Source organism: Manis pentadactyla, chromosome 1 (assembly GCF_030020395.1).
Source record: "Manis pentadactyla isolate mManPen7 chromosome 1, mManPen7.hap1, whole genome shotgun sequence".
Taxonomy (NCBI): Eukaryota; Metazoa; Chordata; class Mammalia; order Pholidota; family Manidae; genus Manis; species Manis pentadactyla.
The window spans coordinates 70,055,218-70,074,735 of NC_080019.1; the positions used below are offsets into that span (position 1 = coordinate 70,055,218).

A 19,518-nucleotide genomic window follows, 5' to 3' on the forward strand; every position below is an offset into this window, starting at 1 on the left:
ATGACTTGATATGCTGCCTGGCCCATTGTGCTCTTTTAAGCATGGGCTGTAACATAAGCAGTAGTGGTGCTCATGGTTTTCTTGATGAACAATTAATTCAATAAAAATGTATATCTACTTCTTAGGGTGTTCATCACACGAAAGTGGCAATAGGCAGCAATATCTAAAAACATTTGAAATCAGTATTATGATATGCTCTTTAAATTTCAACTGTTATCTCTCAGAATTTTAAAGCTATGGAGAACCTAGAAGATTAGCTGAGGGGTTTGCAACTCCCATCTACAGAGACCAGGCATAAAGTATAAGGCCAGGGTGGGGACTGTTATGATTTAGTAAGGGAGTGCCTGTCTAGTTTCTGCTCAGAAGCATGTTGCCAGATCTTTATTTATTAAAGAGAAACTGGAAATAGGGGTTTATTATTAACTATCCCAGTTTCTAGATACTATATTAATACTATGCAGGCCAAACAACATAAATCTCTGGCTAGCTAACCCCCAATTTATGTCCTCTAATACAGTTCAAACCCCTCATTTTAGAGATGAGAAGCCTGAGGTATAGGAAGGCCAGGCATTTTAACCATCTATTTCCCATAACAAAAATGTATTACTTCTGTAATAAAAATTTCATTTTTAAAAAATAAATGTGTTCCTCTGCTGTATCCATTTGTTAAATTACAGATTTATCTTTGTTTTGGACCTAATGCTTGGATGAAGGAAATTATGCGCAGATGCTATTTTCAGGAATCTCTAACCAAGGAAGAGTGCTGCTAGTTAGTATTACCTAGTGCTTACTCTGTTCTAAGCACTGTGGTTACTACATGACCTTGTTAATGCTCACAACAATCTTGAAACATTATAGTTACCTCTTTTTATGCAGGAGGTTGAGACTAAGGATGTGCAGATTGTCAAGTACAAAGGTCATATTGAAATTCAGAACTGTCTCCAAAATGAATTCATTTAACTTGCTATATTATATATGTTTTCAAAATTATGTGCACCTTTTATTTTGCAATTAAACTTTATAAGAAAATTTGAAAGACCTTTTGATGTGTTTACAGTATGTATGATTGTCTTAAATATAGTTACATGGCATAATAGCATTTTAATTTTACTCTAAACTTATCAACACCAAGACAGATTTTTTTTCATGCCTCATTTTTGTTTAATATCATTAGTGTACAATTACTTGAACAACATTATGGTTACTAGACTCCCCCCATTATCAGGTCCCCCCCCACATACCCCATTACTGTCACTTTCCATTAGCGTAGTAAGATGCTATAGAGTCACTGCTTGTCTTGTCTGTGTTGTACTGCCTTCCCTATGCCCCACCCCCACATTATGTGTGCTAATTGTAATGCCCCATTTTCCCCCTTATCCGTCCCTTCCCACCCAACCCTCCCCAGTTCCTTTCACCTTGGTAACTGTTAGTCCATTCTTGGTTTCTGTGAGTCTGCTGCTGTTTTGTTCCTTCAGTTTTTTCTCTGTTATACTCCACATATGAGTGAAATCATTTGGTAGTTGTGTTTCTCCACTTGGCTTATTTCACTGAGCAAAATACCCTCTAGCTCCATCCATGTTGTTGCAAATGGTAGGATTTGTTTTCTTCTTATGGCCGAATAATATTCCATTGTGTATATGTACCACATCTTCTTTATCCATTCATCTACTGATGGACACTTAGGTTGCTTCCATTTCTTGGCTATTGTAAATAATGCTGCGATAAACATAGGGATGCATATGTCTTTTTCAAACTGGGCTCCTGTATTCTTTTTTTTTTTTAATTTTTTATTAAGGTATGATTGATACACACTCTTGGGCAGGTTTCACATGAAAAAACAATGTGGTTACTACATTTACCCATATTATCAAGTCCCCACCCATACCCCAATGCAGTCACTGTCCATCAGTGCAGCAAGTTGCCAAGAAATCCACTATGTCCCTTCTCTGTGATACACTGTTCTCCCCATGATCCCCCACACCATGTGTACTAAACATAATACCCCTCCCTCCCCTTCTCCCTCCCTCCCCACCCACCCTCCCACACCCGTCCCCTTTGGTAACCACTAGTTGATTCTTGGAGTCTCTGAGTCAGCTGCCATTTTTTTCCTTCAGTTTTACTTCATTGTTATACTCCACAAATGAGGGAAATCATTTGGCATTTGTCTTTCTCCACCTGGCTTATTTCACTGAGCATAATGTCCTCAAGCTCCATCCATGTTGTTGCAAATGGTAGGATTTGTTTCTTTCTTATGGCTGAATAGTATTCCATTGTATATATGTACCACATCTTCTTTATCCATTCTTCTACAAATGGACACTTAGGTTGCTTCCATATGTTGGCTATTGTAAAAAGTGCTGTGATGAACATAGGGGTGCATATGTCTTTTTGAATCTGAGAAGTTGTATTCTTTGGGTATATTCCAAGAAGTGGGATTCCAGGGTCAAATGGTATTTTTATCTTTAGTTCTTTGAGGAACCTCCATATTGCTTTCCACAATGGTTGAACTAATTTACATTCCCACCAACAGTGTAGGAGGGTTCCCCTTTCTCCACAACCTTGTCAACGTTTGTTGTTGTTTGTCTTTTGGATGGTTGCTATCGTTACTGGTATGAGGTGATATCTCATTGTGGTTTTAATTTGCATTTCTCTGATGACAAGTGATGTGGAGCATCTTTTCATGTGTCTGTTGGACATTTGAATTTCTTCTTTGGAGAACTGTCTGTTCAGCTCCTCTGCCCATTTTTTATTTTTATTTTTATTTTCATTTTCATTTTTATTTTGGTATCATTAATCAACAATTACATGAAGAACATTATGTTTACTAGGCTCCCCCCTTCACCAAGTCCCCTCCACAAACCCCATTACTGTCACTGTCCATCAGCGTAGGAAGATACTGTAGAATCACTACTTGTCTTCTCTGTGTTGTGCGGTTCTCTCTGTGCCCCACCCCACATGATACATGCTAATCGTAAGGCCCCCTTACATGCCAGAAGAGAATGACATGATATATTTAATGTAGTGAAACAGAAGGGCCTTGAACCAAGAATACTGTATCCATCATGATTATAATTTAAATATGAAGGAGGGATTAAACCATTCCCAGACAAGCAAAAGTTGAGGGAATTTACCTCACACAAACCACCTGCACAGGGTATTTTAGAGGGACTGCTGTAGATGGAGGCACTCCTAAGGCTAAATAGATGTCAGCAGAGAAAATAAAATCACAACAGAGAAAGCAGACCAACCAAATACTAACTAAAGCCAAAAAATAAAATCAACTACCCATAAAAAGCAGTAAAAGAAAACACAAAAGAGCCCAGAACAAAACAGCCAACATATGAAGAATGGAGGAGGAGGAGTAAGAAGGGAGAGAAATAAAGAAACATCAGACAGTGTTTATAATAGCTCAATAAGTAAGTTAAGTTAGACGATAAGATAGTAAAGAAGCTAACATTGAACCTTTGGTACCACGAACCTAAAGCCTGCAATGGCAAGAAGTACATGTCTTTCAATAATCACCCTAAATATAAATGGACTGAATGCACCAATGAAAAGACACAGGTAATAGAATGGATAAAAAACAAGACCCATCTATATGCTGCTTACAAGAGACTCACCTCAAACCCAAAGAAATGCACAGACTAAAAGTCAAGGGATGGAAAAAGGTATTTCATGCAAACAATAGGGAGAAAAAAGCAGGTGATGCAATACTAGTATCAGAAAAAATAGACTTCAAAACAAAGAAAGTAACAAGAGATAAAGAAGGACGTTACATAATGATAAAGGGGTCAGTCCAACAAGAGGATATAACCATTATAAGTGTATATACACCCAATACAGGAACAACACCATACGTGAAAAAAATACTAACAGAATTAAAGGAGGAAATAGAATGCAATGCATTCATTCTAGGAGACTTCAACACACCACTCACTTCAAAGGACAGATCACCAGACAGAAAATAAGTAAGGACACACAGACATTGAACAACACACTAGAACACATGGACCTAATAGACATCTACAGAACTCTATATCCAAAAGCAACAGGATACACATTCTTCTCAAGTGCACATGGAACATTCTCTAGAATAGACCACATACTAGGCCACAAAAAGAGCCTCAGTAAATTAAAAAAGATTGAAATTCTACCAACCAACTTCTCAGAACACAAAGTATAAAACCAGAAATAAATTGTACAAAGAAAGTAAAAAGGCTCACAAACACATGGAGGCTTAACAACAAGCTCCTAAATAATCAATGGATCAATGACCAAATTAAAATAGAGATCAAGCAATATATGGAAATAAATGACAACAACAACACAAAGCCCCAACTTCTGTGGGATGCAGCGAAAGCAGTTTTAAGAGGAAAGTATATAGCAATCCAGCCATATTTAAAGAAGGAAGAACAATCCCAAATGAATAGTCTAAAGACACAATTATCGAAATTGGAAAAAAAAAAGAACAAATGAGGCCTAAAGTCAGCAGAAGGAGGGACAGAATAAAGATCAGAGAAAAAATAAATAAAATTGAGAAGAATAAAACAATAGAAAAAATCAATGAAACCAAGAGCTGGTTCTTTGAGAAAATAAACAAAATAGATAAGCTTCTAGCCAGACGTAGTAAGAGAAAAAGAGAATCAACACACATCAACAGAATCAGAAATGAGAAAGGAAAAATCATGACAGACCCCACAGAAATACAAAGAATTATTAGAGACTACTGTGAAAGCCTATATGCTAAGAAGCTGGAAAACCTAGAAGAAATGGACAACTTCCTAGAAAAATACAACCTTCCAAGACTGACCAAGGAAGAAACACAAAATCTAAACAAACCAATTACCAGCAAAGAAATTGAAGCGGTAATCAAAAAACTACCCAAGACAAAAAAAAACCCTGGCCAGATGGATTTACCTCGGAATTTTATCAGACATACAGGGAAGACATAATACCCATTCTCCTTAAAGTTTTCCAAAAAATAGAAGAGAAGGGAATACTCCCAAACTCATTCTATGAAGCCAACATCACCCTAATACCAAAACCAGGCAAAGACCCCACCAAAAAAGAAAATTACAGACCAATATCTCTGATGAGCGAAGATGCAAAAATACTCAATAAAACACTAGCAAACCGATTCAAAAACACATCAAAAGTATCATACACTATGACCAAGTGGGACTCATCTCAGGGATGCAAGGATGATACAACATTAGAAAATCCATCATCATCATCCACCACATCAACAAAAATAAGGACAAAAACCACATGATCATCTCCATAGATGCTGAAAAGCATTTGACAAAATTCAACATCCATTCATGATAAAAACTCTCAACAAAATGGGTACAGAGGACAAGTACCTCAACATAATAAAGGCCATATATGATAAACCCACAGCCAACATCATACTGAACAGTGCGAAGCTGAAAGCTTTTACTTTGAAATCAGGAACAAGACAGAGATGCTCACTCTCCTCTGCCCATTTTTTAATTGGATTATTTGCTCTTTGTTTGTTGAGGTGTGTGAACTCTTTATATATTTTGGATGTCAACCGTTTATCGCATTTGTCGTTTATGCATATATTCTCCCATACTGTAGGATACCTTTTTGTTCTTTTGATGGTGTCCTTTGCTGTACAGAAGCTTTTCAATTTGATAAAGTCCCACTTGTTCCTTTTGCTTTTGTTTCCCTTGTCCAGGGAGATATGTTAATGAAGAAGTCGCTCATGTTTATGTCCAAGAGACTTTTGCCTATGTTTTTTTCTAAGAGTTCTATGGTTTCATGACTTACATTCAGGTCTTTGATCCATTTTGAATTTACTTTTACATATGGGGATAGACAGTGATCCAGTTTCATTCTCTTACATGTAGCTGTCCAGTTTTGCCAGCACCATCTGTTGAAGAGACTGTCATTTCCCCATTGTATGTCCATGGCTCCATTATTGTATATTAATCAACCATATATGTTTGGGTTAATGTCGGGAGTCTCTATTCTGCTCCACTGGTCTGTGGGTCTGTTCTTGTGCCAGTACCAAATTGTCTTGATTACTATGACTTTGTAGTAGAGCTTGAAGTTGGGGAGTGAGATCCCCCCCACTTTATTCTTCCTTCTCAGGATTGCTTTGGCTACTTGGGGTCTTTGGTGTTCCCATATGAATTTTTGAACTATTTGGTCATTCGTTGAAGACTGCTATTGGTAATTTAATAGGGACTGCATCAAATCTGTATATTGCTTTAGGCAGGATGGCCATTTTAAGGATATTAATTCTTCCTAACCAAGAGCTTGGGATGAGTTTCCATTTGTTGGTGTCCTCCTTAATTTCTCTTAAGAGTGTCTTATAGTTTTCAGGGTATAGGTCTTTCACTTTCTTGGTTAGGTTTATTCATAGGTATTTTATTCTTTTTGATGTTATTGTGAATGGAATTGTTTTCCTGATTTCTCTTTCTATTAGTTCATTGTTAGTGTATAGGAAAGCCACAGATTTCTGTGTGTTAATTTTGTATCCTGCAACTTTGCTGAATTCAGATATTAGTTCTAGTAGTTTTGGAGTGGAGTCTTTAGGGTTTTTTATGTACAATATCATGTTATCTGTAAATAGTGACAGTTTGACTTATTGTTTACCAATCTGGATTCCTTGTATTTCCTTGTTTTGTCTAATTGCTATGGCTAGGCCCTCCAGTACTATGTTGAGTAACAGTGGGGAGAGTAGGCATCCCTGTCTTGTTTCCGATCTCAGAGGAAAAGCTTTCAGCTTCTTGCTGTTCAGTATGTTGTTGGCTGTGGGTTTATCTTATGTGGCCTTTATTATGTTGAGGTACTTGCCCTCTATACCCATTTTGTTGAGAGTTTTTATCATGAATGGATGTTGAATTTTGTCAAATGCTTTTCAGCATCTATGGAGATGATCATGTGGTTTTTGTCCTTATTTTTGTTGATGTGGTGGATGATGATGATGGATTTTCTAATGTTGTATCATCCTTGCATCCCTGAGATGAGTCCCACTTGGTCATAGTGTATGATACTTTTGATGTGTTTTTGAATCGGTTTGCTAGTGTTTTATTGAGTATTTTTGCATCTTCGCTCATCAGAGATATTGGTCTGTAATTTTCTTTTTTGGTGGGGTCTTTGCCTGGTTTTGGTATTAGGGTGATGTTGGCTTCATAGAATGAGTTTGGGAGTATTCCCTTCTCTTCTATTTTTTGGAAAACTTTAAGGAGAAGGGGTATTATATCTTCTCTGTATGTCTGATAAAATTCTGCGGTAAATCCATCTGTCCAGGGGTTTTGATCTTGGATAGTTTTTTGATTACCACTTCAATTTCGTTGCTGGTAATTGGTCTGTTTAGATTTTCTGTTTCTTCCTTGGTCAGTCTCGGAAGGTTGTATTTTTCTAGGAAGTTGTCCATTTCTTCTAGGTTTTCCAGCTTGTTAGCATACAGGTTTTCATAGTATTCTGTAATAATTCTTTGTATTTCTGTGGGGTCCGTCTTGAATTTTCCTTTCTCGTTTCTGATTCTGTTGATGTGTGTTGATTCTCTTTTTCTCTTACTACGTCTGGCTAGAGGCTTTTCTACTTTGTTTATTTTCTCAAAGAACCAGCTCTTGGTTCCATTGATTTTTTTCTATTGTTTTATTCTTCTCAATTTTATTTATTTCTTCTCTGATCTTAATCTCTCCCTCTTTCTGCTGACTTTAGGGCTCGTTTGTTCTTCTGTTTCCAATTTCGATAATTGTGTCTTTAGACTATCCATTTGGGATTGTTCTTCCTACTTTAAATATGCCTGGGTTGCTATATACTTTCCTCTTAAAACTGCTCTCGCTGCATCCCACAGAAGTTGGGGCTTTGTGTTGTTGTTGTCATTTGTTTCCATATATTGCTTGATCTCTATTTTGATTTGGTCCTTGATCCACTGATTATTTAGGAGCATGGTGTTAAGCCTGCATGTGTTTGTGAGCCTTTTTACTTTCTTTGTACAATTTATTTCTAGTTTTATACTTTGCTTTCTGAGAAGTTGGTTGGTAGGATTTCAATCTTTTTGAATTTACTGAAGCTCTGTTTGTGGTGTAGTATGTGGTCTATTCTGGAGAATGTTCCATGTGCACTTTAGAAGAATGTGTATCCTGTTGCTTTTGGGTGTAGAGTTCTATTGATTTCTACTAGGTCCATCTGTTGTAGTGTGTTGTTTAGCGCCTTTGTGTCCTTACTTATTTTCTGTTTGGTGTATCTGTCCTTTGGAGTGAGTGGTCTGTTGAAGTCTCCTAAAATGAATGCATTGCATTCTATTTCCTCCTTTAATTCTGTTAGTATTTGTTTCCCATATGTTGCTGCTCCTGTATTGGGTGCATATGTATTCATAATGGTTATATCCTCTTGTTGGATTGACCCTTCATCATTATATAATGTCCTTCTTTTATCTCTTGTGAGTTTCTTTGTTTTGAAGTCTATTTTGTCTGATACTAGTATTGCAACACCTGCTTTTTTCTCCCTGTTGTTTGCATGAAATATCTTTTTCCATCCCTTGACTTTTAGTCTGTGCATTTCTTTTTGTTTGAGGTGAGTCTCTTATAAGCAGCATATAGATGGGTCTTGCTTTTTTATCCATTCTCTTACTCTGTGTCTTTCGATTGGTGCATTTAGTCCATTTACATTTAGGGTGATTATTGAAAGATATATAGTTCTTGCCATTGTAGGCTTTAGGTTCATGGTTACCAAATGTTCAAGGTTATCTTCTTTACTATCTTACTGTCTATCTTAACTCACTTATTGAGCTATTATAAACACTGTCTGATGATTCTTTATTTCTCTCCCTTCTTATTCCTCCTCCTCCATTCTTTGTATGTTAGGTGTGTTTTTTGTGTGTGTGCTATTTTGTGTTTCCTTTGTCTGCTTTTGTGGGTAGTTGATTTTATTTTTTGCCTTTTGTTAGTATTTGTTTGCTTTGCTTTGTTTGCTGTGATTCTATTTTCTCTCCTGCCATCTTTTTAGCCTTAGGAGTGCTTCCATCTAGAGCAGTCCCTGTAAAATACTCTGTAGAGGTGGTTTGTGGGAGGCAAATTCCCTCAACTTTCACTTGTCTGGAATTGTTTAATCCCTGCTTAGTATTTAAATGATAATCATGCTGTATACAGTGTCCTTGTTTCAAGCCCCTTCTGTTTCATTGCATTAAATATATCATGCCATTCTCTTCTGGCCTGTAAGGTTTCTTTTGAGAAGTCTGATGATAACCTGATGGGTTTTCCTTTGTAGGTGACCTTTTTTTTCTCTTTGGCTGCCTTTAATACTCTGTCCTTATCTTTGATCTTTGGCATTTTAATTATTATGTGTCTTGTTGTTTTCCTCCTTGGGTCCCTTGTGTTGGGAGTTCTGTGTGCTTCTGTGTTCAGAGAGGATATTTCCTCCCCCAGTTTGGGGAAGTTTTCAGCAATTATTTCTTCAAATACACTTTCTATCCCTTTTTCTCTCTCTTCTTCTTCTTCTGGTACCCCTATGAAGCGGATATTGTTCCTTTTGGATTGGTCAAACAGGTCTCTTAATATTCTTTCATTCCTGGAAATTCTTTTATCTCTCTTTGCGTCAGCTTCTCTGTGTTCCTGTTCTCTGATTTCTATTCCATTAATGGCCTATTGTATCTCGTCCATTCTTCTTTTAAGTCCTTCCAGAGATTGTTTTATTTCTGTATTCATTCTCCTTAGCTCTTGCATATTTCTGTGCACCTCCATCAGCGTGGTTATAACCTTTATTTTGAATTCTTTTTCAGGAATGTTGATTAAATCTATCTCCCCAGGTTCCCTCTCAGGGGTGGATGTCTGGGTTATTCTGGTCTGAAACAAATTCTTCTGCCTTTTCATGGTGATAGAGGTAGTCATAGGTAGTTGGCACATGTGTCAGCTGGGAGAACCAAGTCCCTTTCTACTTGGTCCTGGCCTTCCTTTCCTTGGAGAACGGCAACCCCTAGCGGCTTGTGCTGTGTAGTTGCACGCAGATGGGGTCTCTGATTCTTGCCCATGCTGCTGTGGAGGGAGCTCCGCGCATTTGTTGTGGGCATGGCCACTTTCAGGCTGCTGCTCTGCTATGGCGGGGCCTCGCCAGAGGAGGAGCTGGCAGGAAGCTGTTTATCGCTGTGAGGGGCCTCAGAGCTACCCTGTTGCCCAGGGGGTTAGTGCGCCCAGAGTTCCCCGGGATTCCCAACTGCTTGGCTGATTTTGCGGGGACGCTTTTGTCCCGCTGTGAGGCTACTGTCTTTCAAAAAGCACTTAAGACTTTCAAAAAGCACTTGCTTTTCTTTTGTCCCAGGGAGTCACCGGCTGTAGGAACCCGCTCGCAGGTTTTACTGTTCCATTTTCCTGGTATCCAGCACACCAGGCACTGTGTGGATATGCTTCCGGTGCGGATGGCTAGGGCTGGGTATTGAGCAGTCCTGGGCTCCCTCTCCCTCCCCGCTCCAACTCTTCTCCTCCCACTGGGGACCTGGGGTAGGGGTGTCGCTCGGGTCCCGCCAGGCCGCGGCTTGTATCTTACCTGCTTCGTGAGGCTCTGGGTTCTCGCAGATTTAGATGTAGCTTGGCTGTTGTGCTGTATCTTCTGGTCTTTTAGGAATAGATGTATTTGTTGTATTTTCAAAAATATGTATGTTTTTCGGAGGAGATTTCTGCTGTCCTACTCATGCCACCATCTTGGCTCTTCCCCTTAGAAGGGAGTTTTTAAAGAATTTAATTAGCGATTAAGTTGTTAAGTCATAATGTAGACCAGAAAACTTCTTAAGTAATACGAGCTATGAATTTAAGAAGGAAGGATATTGTTACAGAATAAAAGATGTTGTGCTTGAAGACCAGCCCCTTTTCTTTGTTTAGGAGCAGTTCTGTCAATAATGTGCCTCCTCATCTTGATTTACTGTTGAAGGAAATAGTGACAGTTATAAATATAATCAGATCCATACTGTTTGCTGTAGGGCCAGTATGTCTGCCTTTGTAGAACAAATACCTGCCTTTGCATATTGTGGTATCCTGGCATGAGCAGAATTTTTTAAATAAGGGATAAGCTAAAACCATTTCTTACTTGCATTAAAATGCAAATAAAATAATTTTTTCCCTTTTCAGTTATATCTCAGCAATATATTGAATGTCTTGGATACTTTAAACTTATTACTGTGGGGTCAAAATCTGTAAATTAAAGATAAAACGGAGGCACCCAAAATGGTGCACATGGTTTGAATGTTGAAAATTTGGAAATCCCAAGTTCTTGGAAACCTGATACTGTATTACTGAGCATACTTTAAAAGCCACATCGAAACACTACATTAGGAAATGAAGAAATGTTTTCCAAAGGCAGATAAAACTATACAGAGAATTAAGATCCATTTGTCTCTATTTCCCAAGTTGAAGCACTCACCTTTTGAGTGTGCTTTGCTATTCAACTCAGTATCTGATGGAACAATAAAAGTAGTTTAGTGAGATACTGCTTTATAATTTCTGAGTCCATGTTTGAATAGCCACATCTACCTGAAAGATTTACCACTCTGATGACCAGTATGTGAGAAGGTGTTTTCTAATTTGTTTGAAATAAAGGTTAAGGAAAGAAACCAGTGAGGATTAGTTTTCAGAATCAACTCTAGCTAGTTAAAGTAGAAAATCATTTGGTGAGAGATTTTAAGTAGCTTAAAGAATTGTTGGAAAGACTCATGAAACACAGGTGGAACTTTCAGGAGTGACAATAAAAAGTCATATTGCATCTGGGCCACCATGGGAGTTAACACCCTTATTTAGGATCAGAAAGGTACCTGCAGAATTGGGAATCTGTAACTTGTAGCTATTGTTTTAGAGCCTTACCATCTCTGCCATTATCAGGAATCTGCCACTATTAGAGCCATCAGCAAGCAGCCACCTTCATCATAAATCTCTTGTCACTGCTGAGTGATATCTTCATTATTAATCCCTTGTCACAGCCAGGCCACACCTGCCACAACCTCTGTGACAGAATAGATGCCTTGTGCCCTTCTGGATATTTATGAAACCTGTGACTGGATATGAGAACTTCTGCAAACGCTGCTGCAGAAAACTTGGACATCTCCCTGACAGTGCTTGGAAGTAGCAGCAGCCTAAATGTAGCCTCCTTTCTCTTCTGCTCTCCAAATTTCCAGGGAGTGCATCTGATTGGTTGAATTTAAATCACATTCACAGCCCTAACTGCAGGAGAGGCCGAAAAAGTAGTTTTTAGCTTTCTAGTCTCTGCAGTATAGGAAGTCATACACCAAAGAACATTGAAATAGTTGATGAACATTGAGCTATCATATCTACCATGATATAGACCCTGATTCTCCTTAAGGCTAGCCATGTTCAAATGGTTTATATAGGTAACTGAGAAAGATTGCAAATAGTACCACCAAATAATATTGAGGAACTTAGAAGTATTTGTTTTTAGCATATTTTATTGTTTTATAATGACATTTAAAAAAATACTCAGATTTATACTCCACGTATATGGTGAATTCAGTGGTATATGGATACTAAAAGTTTCCTCACATTTAAAGTGTGGGTAGTGGATAAAAAGCCTGAAAGAGGGAGTAAAAGAAAAACCATTAGAATTGGTTACTTAACTAAGGAAGGTTTAGTGTTATCAAATACTGCAGCATAGTTAAATGAGATGGGAACTGAAAAGCAATCATTTAACTTGGTAGCACTTAATATTATTAGTATTCTTGAACGTTCTAATAAACAAGTAGGATTAGAAGCCAAATTGCAGGTTCAAGCTGTGAGTAGGAGGGGAAAGGATTGGAGCAGCGATTATAGAGTAAGTTTTCAAGAAGCTTGCCTTTTCAGTAGCATTAGTGGGTTTTGATTTTTGTCCAATGCACTTGTTTATTTATATGACCTAATTAACTAGAACTGGGGAGGTTCTATGCAAATGTCAGACACGACAAGTGTGTGAAACACCATCTTTTAAAGTTCCTCACTTTCGTTTTTTTGTGTAGCTTGATGTAAAGTGTGTGCTATTAAAATAGTCTTTCTGTTTAGAGATGTAATGAATATAACTATTTTTATTAGTTCTTTAACCATTGATTACTTGTTATTTCACTTTTGATTATTTTTAATAAAGAAATTATTTTGATTTATATTTTTATGAAGTGCCAATTAATTACTGCTATTGTTTGGAGTTAGAATTTAAAGTCTTGATACCTGAGTTAACGTATTTGTATGATTGGTGAATTGGGCATTGATTGATTTACTTTCAACATAGTTTTTTTTGAACATCAGTGACAGATATTCAAAGAGTATAGATTATTATGACTGCTTTTATGGGAAGTAATGTTGAGTGCATTTTATATGTTACATAGAACTTAAGTTTTTATTTATTCTAAGTAAATATCTGATAATGTTAAGTTCATTCGATTCTGTAGACCAAATAATCCCCATTGTCTCCCTCTTAAAAAGGTTGATGATGAAATATGTGTACGTTTATACAGTATAGCTCTCTCAACCTACATTTATGTGCAGAAACTGGGGTTGTTCAAGGGTAGTGATTTAGGGTTCCAAATTTCCTAATTAGATATGGAGCAGGCTAATTATGATTTGTTTACATTTTACTCCAAATTTGCTTACATTCCAGGCCCTATATGGAGAACTAGTTTTTTTAATTTGGTTCAAAAAAAAAAACAACCCTCTGAATTATACAGTGGGGAGACATAAAAAAAAAGAGAGACTTAAAGGCAGAGAAGGTTGAAAATAATGAAAAATAGAATTGCTGGGCAGTGTTCTGTAGTGAGAGGGAGAGAATATGATAGAGCACAAATGGATGAACTTTGTATAAGAGGAGTGGCATTTAGTCTTTTAAGAAAGAGGAGAATGGATGGATACAAATTCAAATAAAATATTTCCTGTTAGGAAACTAGTGAAATTAGGTAATTTTGGGGTCATTTAAAAGATCAGTTTCCTTGATTCTGACTTGAGATGAACATAAGTATGTTTATTCTGTTTGAGTGGTAACCTAATTTTTTTCTAATCTCTCTGTGACAAGCTTAGTAACAGTGAGTATCTTGTTGGTGGCTCTGTATTGATTTTCTCATTTTAATATTTAAAAGTTATGTGTTTATTGAGTTCTCCATAGGTAGTTCTTAAGTTTCTGATAGACTTCTTTAAAATTCATTGGCTTAAATGGTCTTTAGTTTTGAAGTTAATAAGCAGAAAAAGACTTGAGTTTATCTAGTCCAAACTTTGATCAGGAAAGCTGTGCTTCAGTGATTTGCCTGAAGTCATTTAGCTGCTTAGTAGCAGAGGTAAGACAGGAACACTGGTTTCATGATTCTTAAGGCAATGCACTTTTCCTTATGCGCACACCTTATTTTCCTAATTTAGTACTCTGGTATCTGATTTTAGCATCTACACTTTTGTGTGTCCTTTTGGTCCATGAGCATCTCACAAGAACTTCAGAACTAGACTACTGGCTTCTTTAATATTCATTCAACAAATATTTCTCAAGTGTATAATGTATGACAGTCACTGTTTTAGATCTTGGGGATCAACAAGTTCTCAGGAGCCAAGAATGAGGGAACCAGAAAATAAACAGTTAAGTAAAATTTAACAGAGTTTCAGATAGTTGTTAATGCTATCAAGAAAACAAATAAAATATAATAGTAGGATTATTTACTCTAGAATAGTTGGGGTTAGGAAAGAGTGTCATTTCTTTGAGGAAGTGACATTTGAGCTGAGAGCTAAATGATAAGAACCAGCCACGTGAAGATGTAGGGTTAGAGCATTCCAGGCAGAGGCCCTGAGCTTGGGTTGGTGAATGGAAAGAAGGTGAGCACTGGGGAGAGTGGGAAGAAGAGAGGTCAGAGAGGAAGGACAGTTCAGTAGGACTGTGTAGACCATGGCAATGGGAATTTAGAAATGGGATTATATTCTAAGTTAAATGGAATGGTACTGGAGCAGGGGAGTGACTGACCTTGTAATGTGTTTAAAAGATCACTGTATGATGGAGAGTGGATTATAGAGTGATACCAATGAAGGTTAAGAGAAGTGGTTGGATTTGGGATATATTTTGGAGGTCTGCTGGATAGAGTATTGGACAGGATACGGGAGTGGGAGGTTTTGGGAGGACAGTGAGAAAAAGGAAGTGGTGGTAGACTGGGGGAAGAGCATGTTTTCAGGGAGGAAATCAGATGGTATGTATGAGACTTGTTAAATTTGAGATGCCTACTGGATAACCAAGGAGGCAGTTTAATATTCACAACCGGTGTTGAGAAGGAGAGGTAAGGCCTGGAAGCGCAGATGTGTCAGGCATCAGCATTAACACCGCAGACTGAAGGAGTTTGCAAAGGGAAAAAAAAGAAGGTGGTCCAGAATTGAGCCCTGAAACACACTGCAACATTTAGTGAGGAGGGAGAGAAGTCATCAGAGGGCCAATGATATAGAAGGAAAGCCAGAAATATTGTGTAGTGGAAGCCAAGAAAAGGACATTTTAAGAAGGGATGCTAGTGTTCACTTATATTAAATAGTGCTGCCAAATCAGGTATGATGTGCACAGAGAAATGACCATTGGATTTGGCACTATTGAAGGCATTGGCAACCCTGGCTGGGGCAGTATCAGTGTCATCCTGGGGTTGGAAGCTAATTGGAGATGGTTGAAGAGTGGGTGAATGGAAAGTGAGAAATTAAAGACAATGACCAGCAATGATTGTATTTGAGAAGTTTTAGTGTGAAAGGGAGTCTATAAATGGATTGATGTGAAGGAGGAACTAATGGAGTCAAGGGAGATGTTTTTTTCTTTATGCTCTTTTTAAAATTGGGAAATACCAAAGTTTTTTTTTATGTATTAATGGAATAACTCGCTAGAGGGGAAACTTAATGATGGTACAGCACAGGGGAATTAATTGTGGAGTCAAGTCCTCAAGGTGGTACTGGTGGATGGAATAGAGAGCACAAGTGGGGATATTACCCTTTTCTAGCGGCAGGAATGCAGTGATGTAAGATGACCTCACATGCCCCTTTACATGCAGCTTCTTCCTTCAGTCTCACCAGATTCCTTTAAACCAAATTGATCATCTGTCTTTAATTATTAATTTTTCTCTGTGCTACATCTTATATGTTCTTTTGGATTGAATTTATCCTATATAAGACTTAGAATGAAGCAGTTGGTGATAATTAACAACAGTTTCAATTTTTGTACCAACAGGTGAAGCAAAAAATTTATTACCATATCTTGGGCCCAACAAAATGAGAGATTGTTTCTGCACCATAAATTTGGACCAGGAAGAAGTTTATCGTACGCAAGTTGTTGAAAAATCTTTAAGGTTTGTAAAAAATTGTTATTATCACTCACAACATATATATTGATTAATAAACTTTATACATTTTCCAGACTATGATCATTACGATTTTCTTCATCTGAAACTTACTTTTCCATTCTGGATTTATTTTTAGAATTACAGAATCTCAGAGTTTGAAGGAGCCTTAATTTTCATTGAGCTGAACTAACCACGTTATGCTTGATTCCTTCTGACAATTATTCTTGGCAAGTGGTATCTGGCATTTGCTTAATAATATTTCAGTGACCAAGGAATTTGCTGCCTCCTAAACAGCCTATTTGGTATTGGAGCTATTTTGATTCTTAGAAAGCCCTTACATTTGACATCTATCAAAAGAAGAACATACTGTCTGCCAAGAACTTGCTGGGTGCTATCAAGATAAATGCAGTGCTTGCTTTCATGTGCCTTTCCATTGCCTCAAAAGGTATCTTCCTCTTACTTATTCCTAATTCTATCCCTTGGATTTCTGGAGAACGTGTTTAATCCATATCTCATGTGACATTCTTTGAAGTTTTTGAAAACAATATCATATACCTCAGTTTGGTCTCTGGGCTAAATTTTGCTGATTCATTTGAACTTTCTCAGAGTACATTATTTTATTTCTCTTGAGAATCTTAAAGTTTACACAAGTCACTTAATTGAGTGGTAGTTTCTCACCTTTTGAAAGTATAATAGCACTTTGAGAGTATCATAGTAAATTGTAGTTCATAAAATTGGAATGAACCGCCTCGGCCGTGTAATAGTGTTTATGGACATAATTCTAGTGTAGAGCTGTGCTAGAAGGAAGCAGTCTTGTTCAGAGATAAGAGTCAAGACAAGGGCATAGGTTGTTGTTTGGAATGAATATGTGGTAAATGAATATTGAGTGTCATTGACTTAATGTAAATTGTATTTCATGTGCCTATTTTTTGATGCTCTTTTTGATAACTTTTCTTTATGCTTACCTTTTTTTCCTCTGAAGTTTGTCCTTTTGTCTTTATTGTCAATACTTAATTTTGAATGCCTATTATATTCTTCATGAAAGGCATTATATAAAGTTGAAAATACTTCGGTAACCTAAAAAGATTTGAAGTAATATGCTTCATATCTTTAGTCACAAATCACCTGTCCCTGTTGTATTAGAATTCTGTTGTTATTTATGTTAGAAGTGATGAAACTGAGTAACTAAAGGGCTAAATAATTTGTGCCTATAATAAAGGAAGTTAATAACAAAACTGAGATTGGGACTAAAAACTATTAAAATCTCAATTTGTTACCAAATGTATACTGATTCTGTATCACACGAAAGTCAGTGATGTTTTTATATTTACAAAGCTTGTAATTGTCCATAAGTTGAATACTTGTGGTAGTTTCTAATAGGTAGCCCTGAAAATGAGTAAATAAAATCATCTTTTTTTTTAACCCTTGTCTTTCCATATATTTGTGCTGGAGAAAATGATGAAACCAATTATTTTTATCCATCTTAAATTATTTTTCTAGATGCATAGCAACCTGGAAGATAGTTTAAGGCTAGCAGTAATTACCTTAGGTTATTTCAGTATACTAAGGCTAGATGCTTCTTGGGTTCTAGACCCCATGGGTTTTTCCTGTGGAATAAAGTGAAAGAATCTATAGTATAAACCCTTGCTTGCCTTGCTTTCATTTCATTGTTTTCTGCCCTTGTAGATAAGTGTGATCAGCTCTTAAGTTAAAAGTCAGTAGATACCATTTAGATCTTTCATGGGTTCTGGGTATTATAGTTTTTATAGGTAGTTTGGATATAGAGTTTTCATAATGGGGAAGAAGGAGTAACACATGGAATCCACAGATCCAAAATCTCCATCTCAAATCCTTTAAAGAAGTAGGTGTTATATAGACAAACTGAGTAACAGCAATACTGCTTGTGCCTGGTACTTCCCTTCCTCACACCAAGAATTACCTTCTGAGTCATATGCATGATCCTGGGTCAGTGATAATAAGTATTGTTTTAAAAGCTGTGTAAATCTAGTCATAGCTCCTTACCAGCCATCTTGAAAAGTTTTCTTCAAATGAGTGGGTTAATTTATAAAATAAAGATGTGGGCAGCCAGATGTGTGGATTAGGTTGTTCAGATTGTGATGATAGGATGATGCAGATGGATGACTTAATGGGTAACTCTGATGTTATTCTTATTTGGCTTTAGAATTTATTTAAAAAATAATGTTTGAGTGTGGATGTGTGATAAAGGAAATTCTGCCTTTTATAATTGTTTATAAAATGATGCAAAGAAGAAAAAATACGTAACTAAACTGGCCCTGGCTTTACCTAATAGTTGTTGTTGTATCAATTTCTGTGTTGAGAAATAACATGTCAGAATATGACAAAATAACAGACAATTTTTAAAAGTTTATTTTGATTACATTTGAGGTGAAAATTATATTGGCAAAAGTTGACTAGGCATTATAACAACAAAAAGCTGAGTCAGCTTTTTCACGGACAATGTCAGAAATGATTTCTGACAGAGTATTTTACTTTGCATTTCAGCTTCTCTTTAAGTTGTGAAATCTTGAGAAGTTTGCAATCATGGTGACATTTTCAAAGTGTTTTTTTGTTCTTTAAACATTCTCAGGAAAGAGGTGCTCTTGGCAAAAGATACTCTTGAGCACTGCAGAATTCCTATGTTTCTAGAAGAATTTAAATGCCAAAATAGCATTCTGAAAATGACCTTAAAAAAATAAGCTTTTTTTCATAGGAGAAAATTTTAGCAGCTTCGAGGTAGGCAAAAATTTCTTAAGATGCAAAAAGCACTAATCATAAAAGGAAAGTTGATGAACTGGATTTCATCGAAATCAGAGCGTTGTGCTTTTCAACAGAAATTGTCAAGAAAATGAAATGGCAAGCCACAGCTGGGAGAAAATATTTTAACAAATGACTTGTACCCATAATTTATTTAAAAACAGCAACAACAGCAATAAGAGAATAACCATTTACAGACATTTCCCCAAAAAAGATATACAAATACCAATAAGCACATGAAAAGATATTCAACATCATTAGTCATCAGGAAAGTGCTGTTTAAAACCATTTCTGTCACTATAGATTCTAGAACATAATTTGTAATGCTAGAAATCAGATTACTAGTGCCTGTGAGACTATGGAGAGGGTGACTGCACAAAGGAACCTTCTGGGGAGACAGGACTGTTTTACATCTTGATTCAAATAGAGATCACACAGGTGTGTAAATTTATCATGTCATT

At 36.8% G+C, this 19,518-nt stretch overlaps 1 protein-coding gene across 2 annotated transcripts in view; it reads left to right on the forward strand.

Moving 5' to 3' along the window:
- The window catches only part of RASA2 (RAS p21 protein activator 2), a 163,153-nt gene that overhangs the window by 12,952 nt on the left and 130,683 nt on the right, over positions 1-19,518 (forward strand). For both annotated transcript variants that reach the window (XM_036877287.2, XM_036877288.2), the window contains exon 2: positions 16,171-16,288. In XM_036877287.2, coding sequence (XP_036733182.1) covers positions 16,171-16,288 — 118 coding nt within the window. The remainder of the gene's footprint in view (positions 1-16,170; positions 16,289-19,518) is intronic.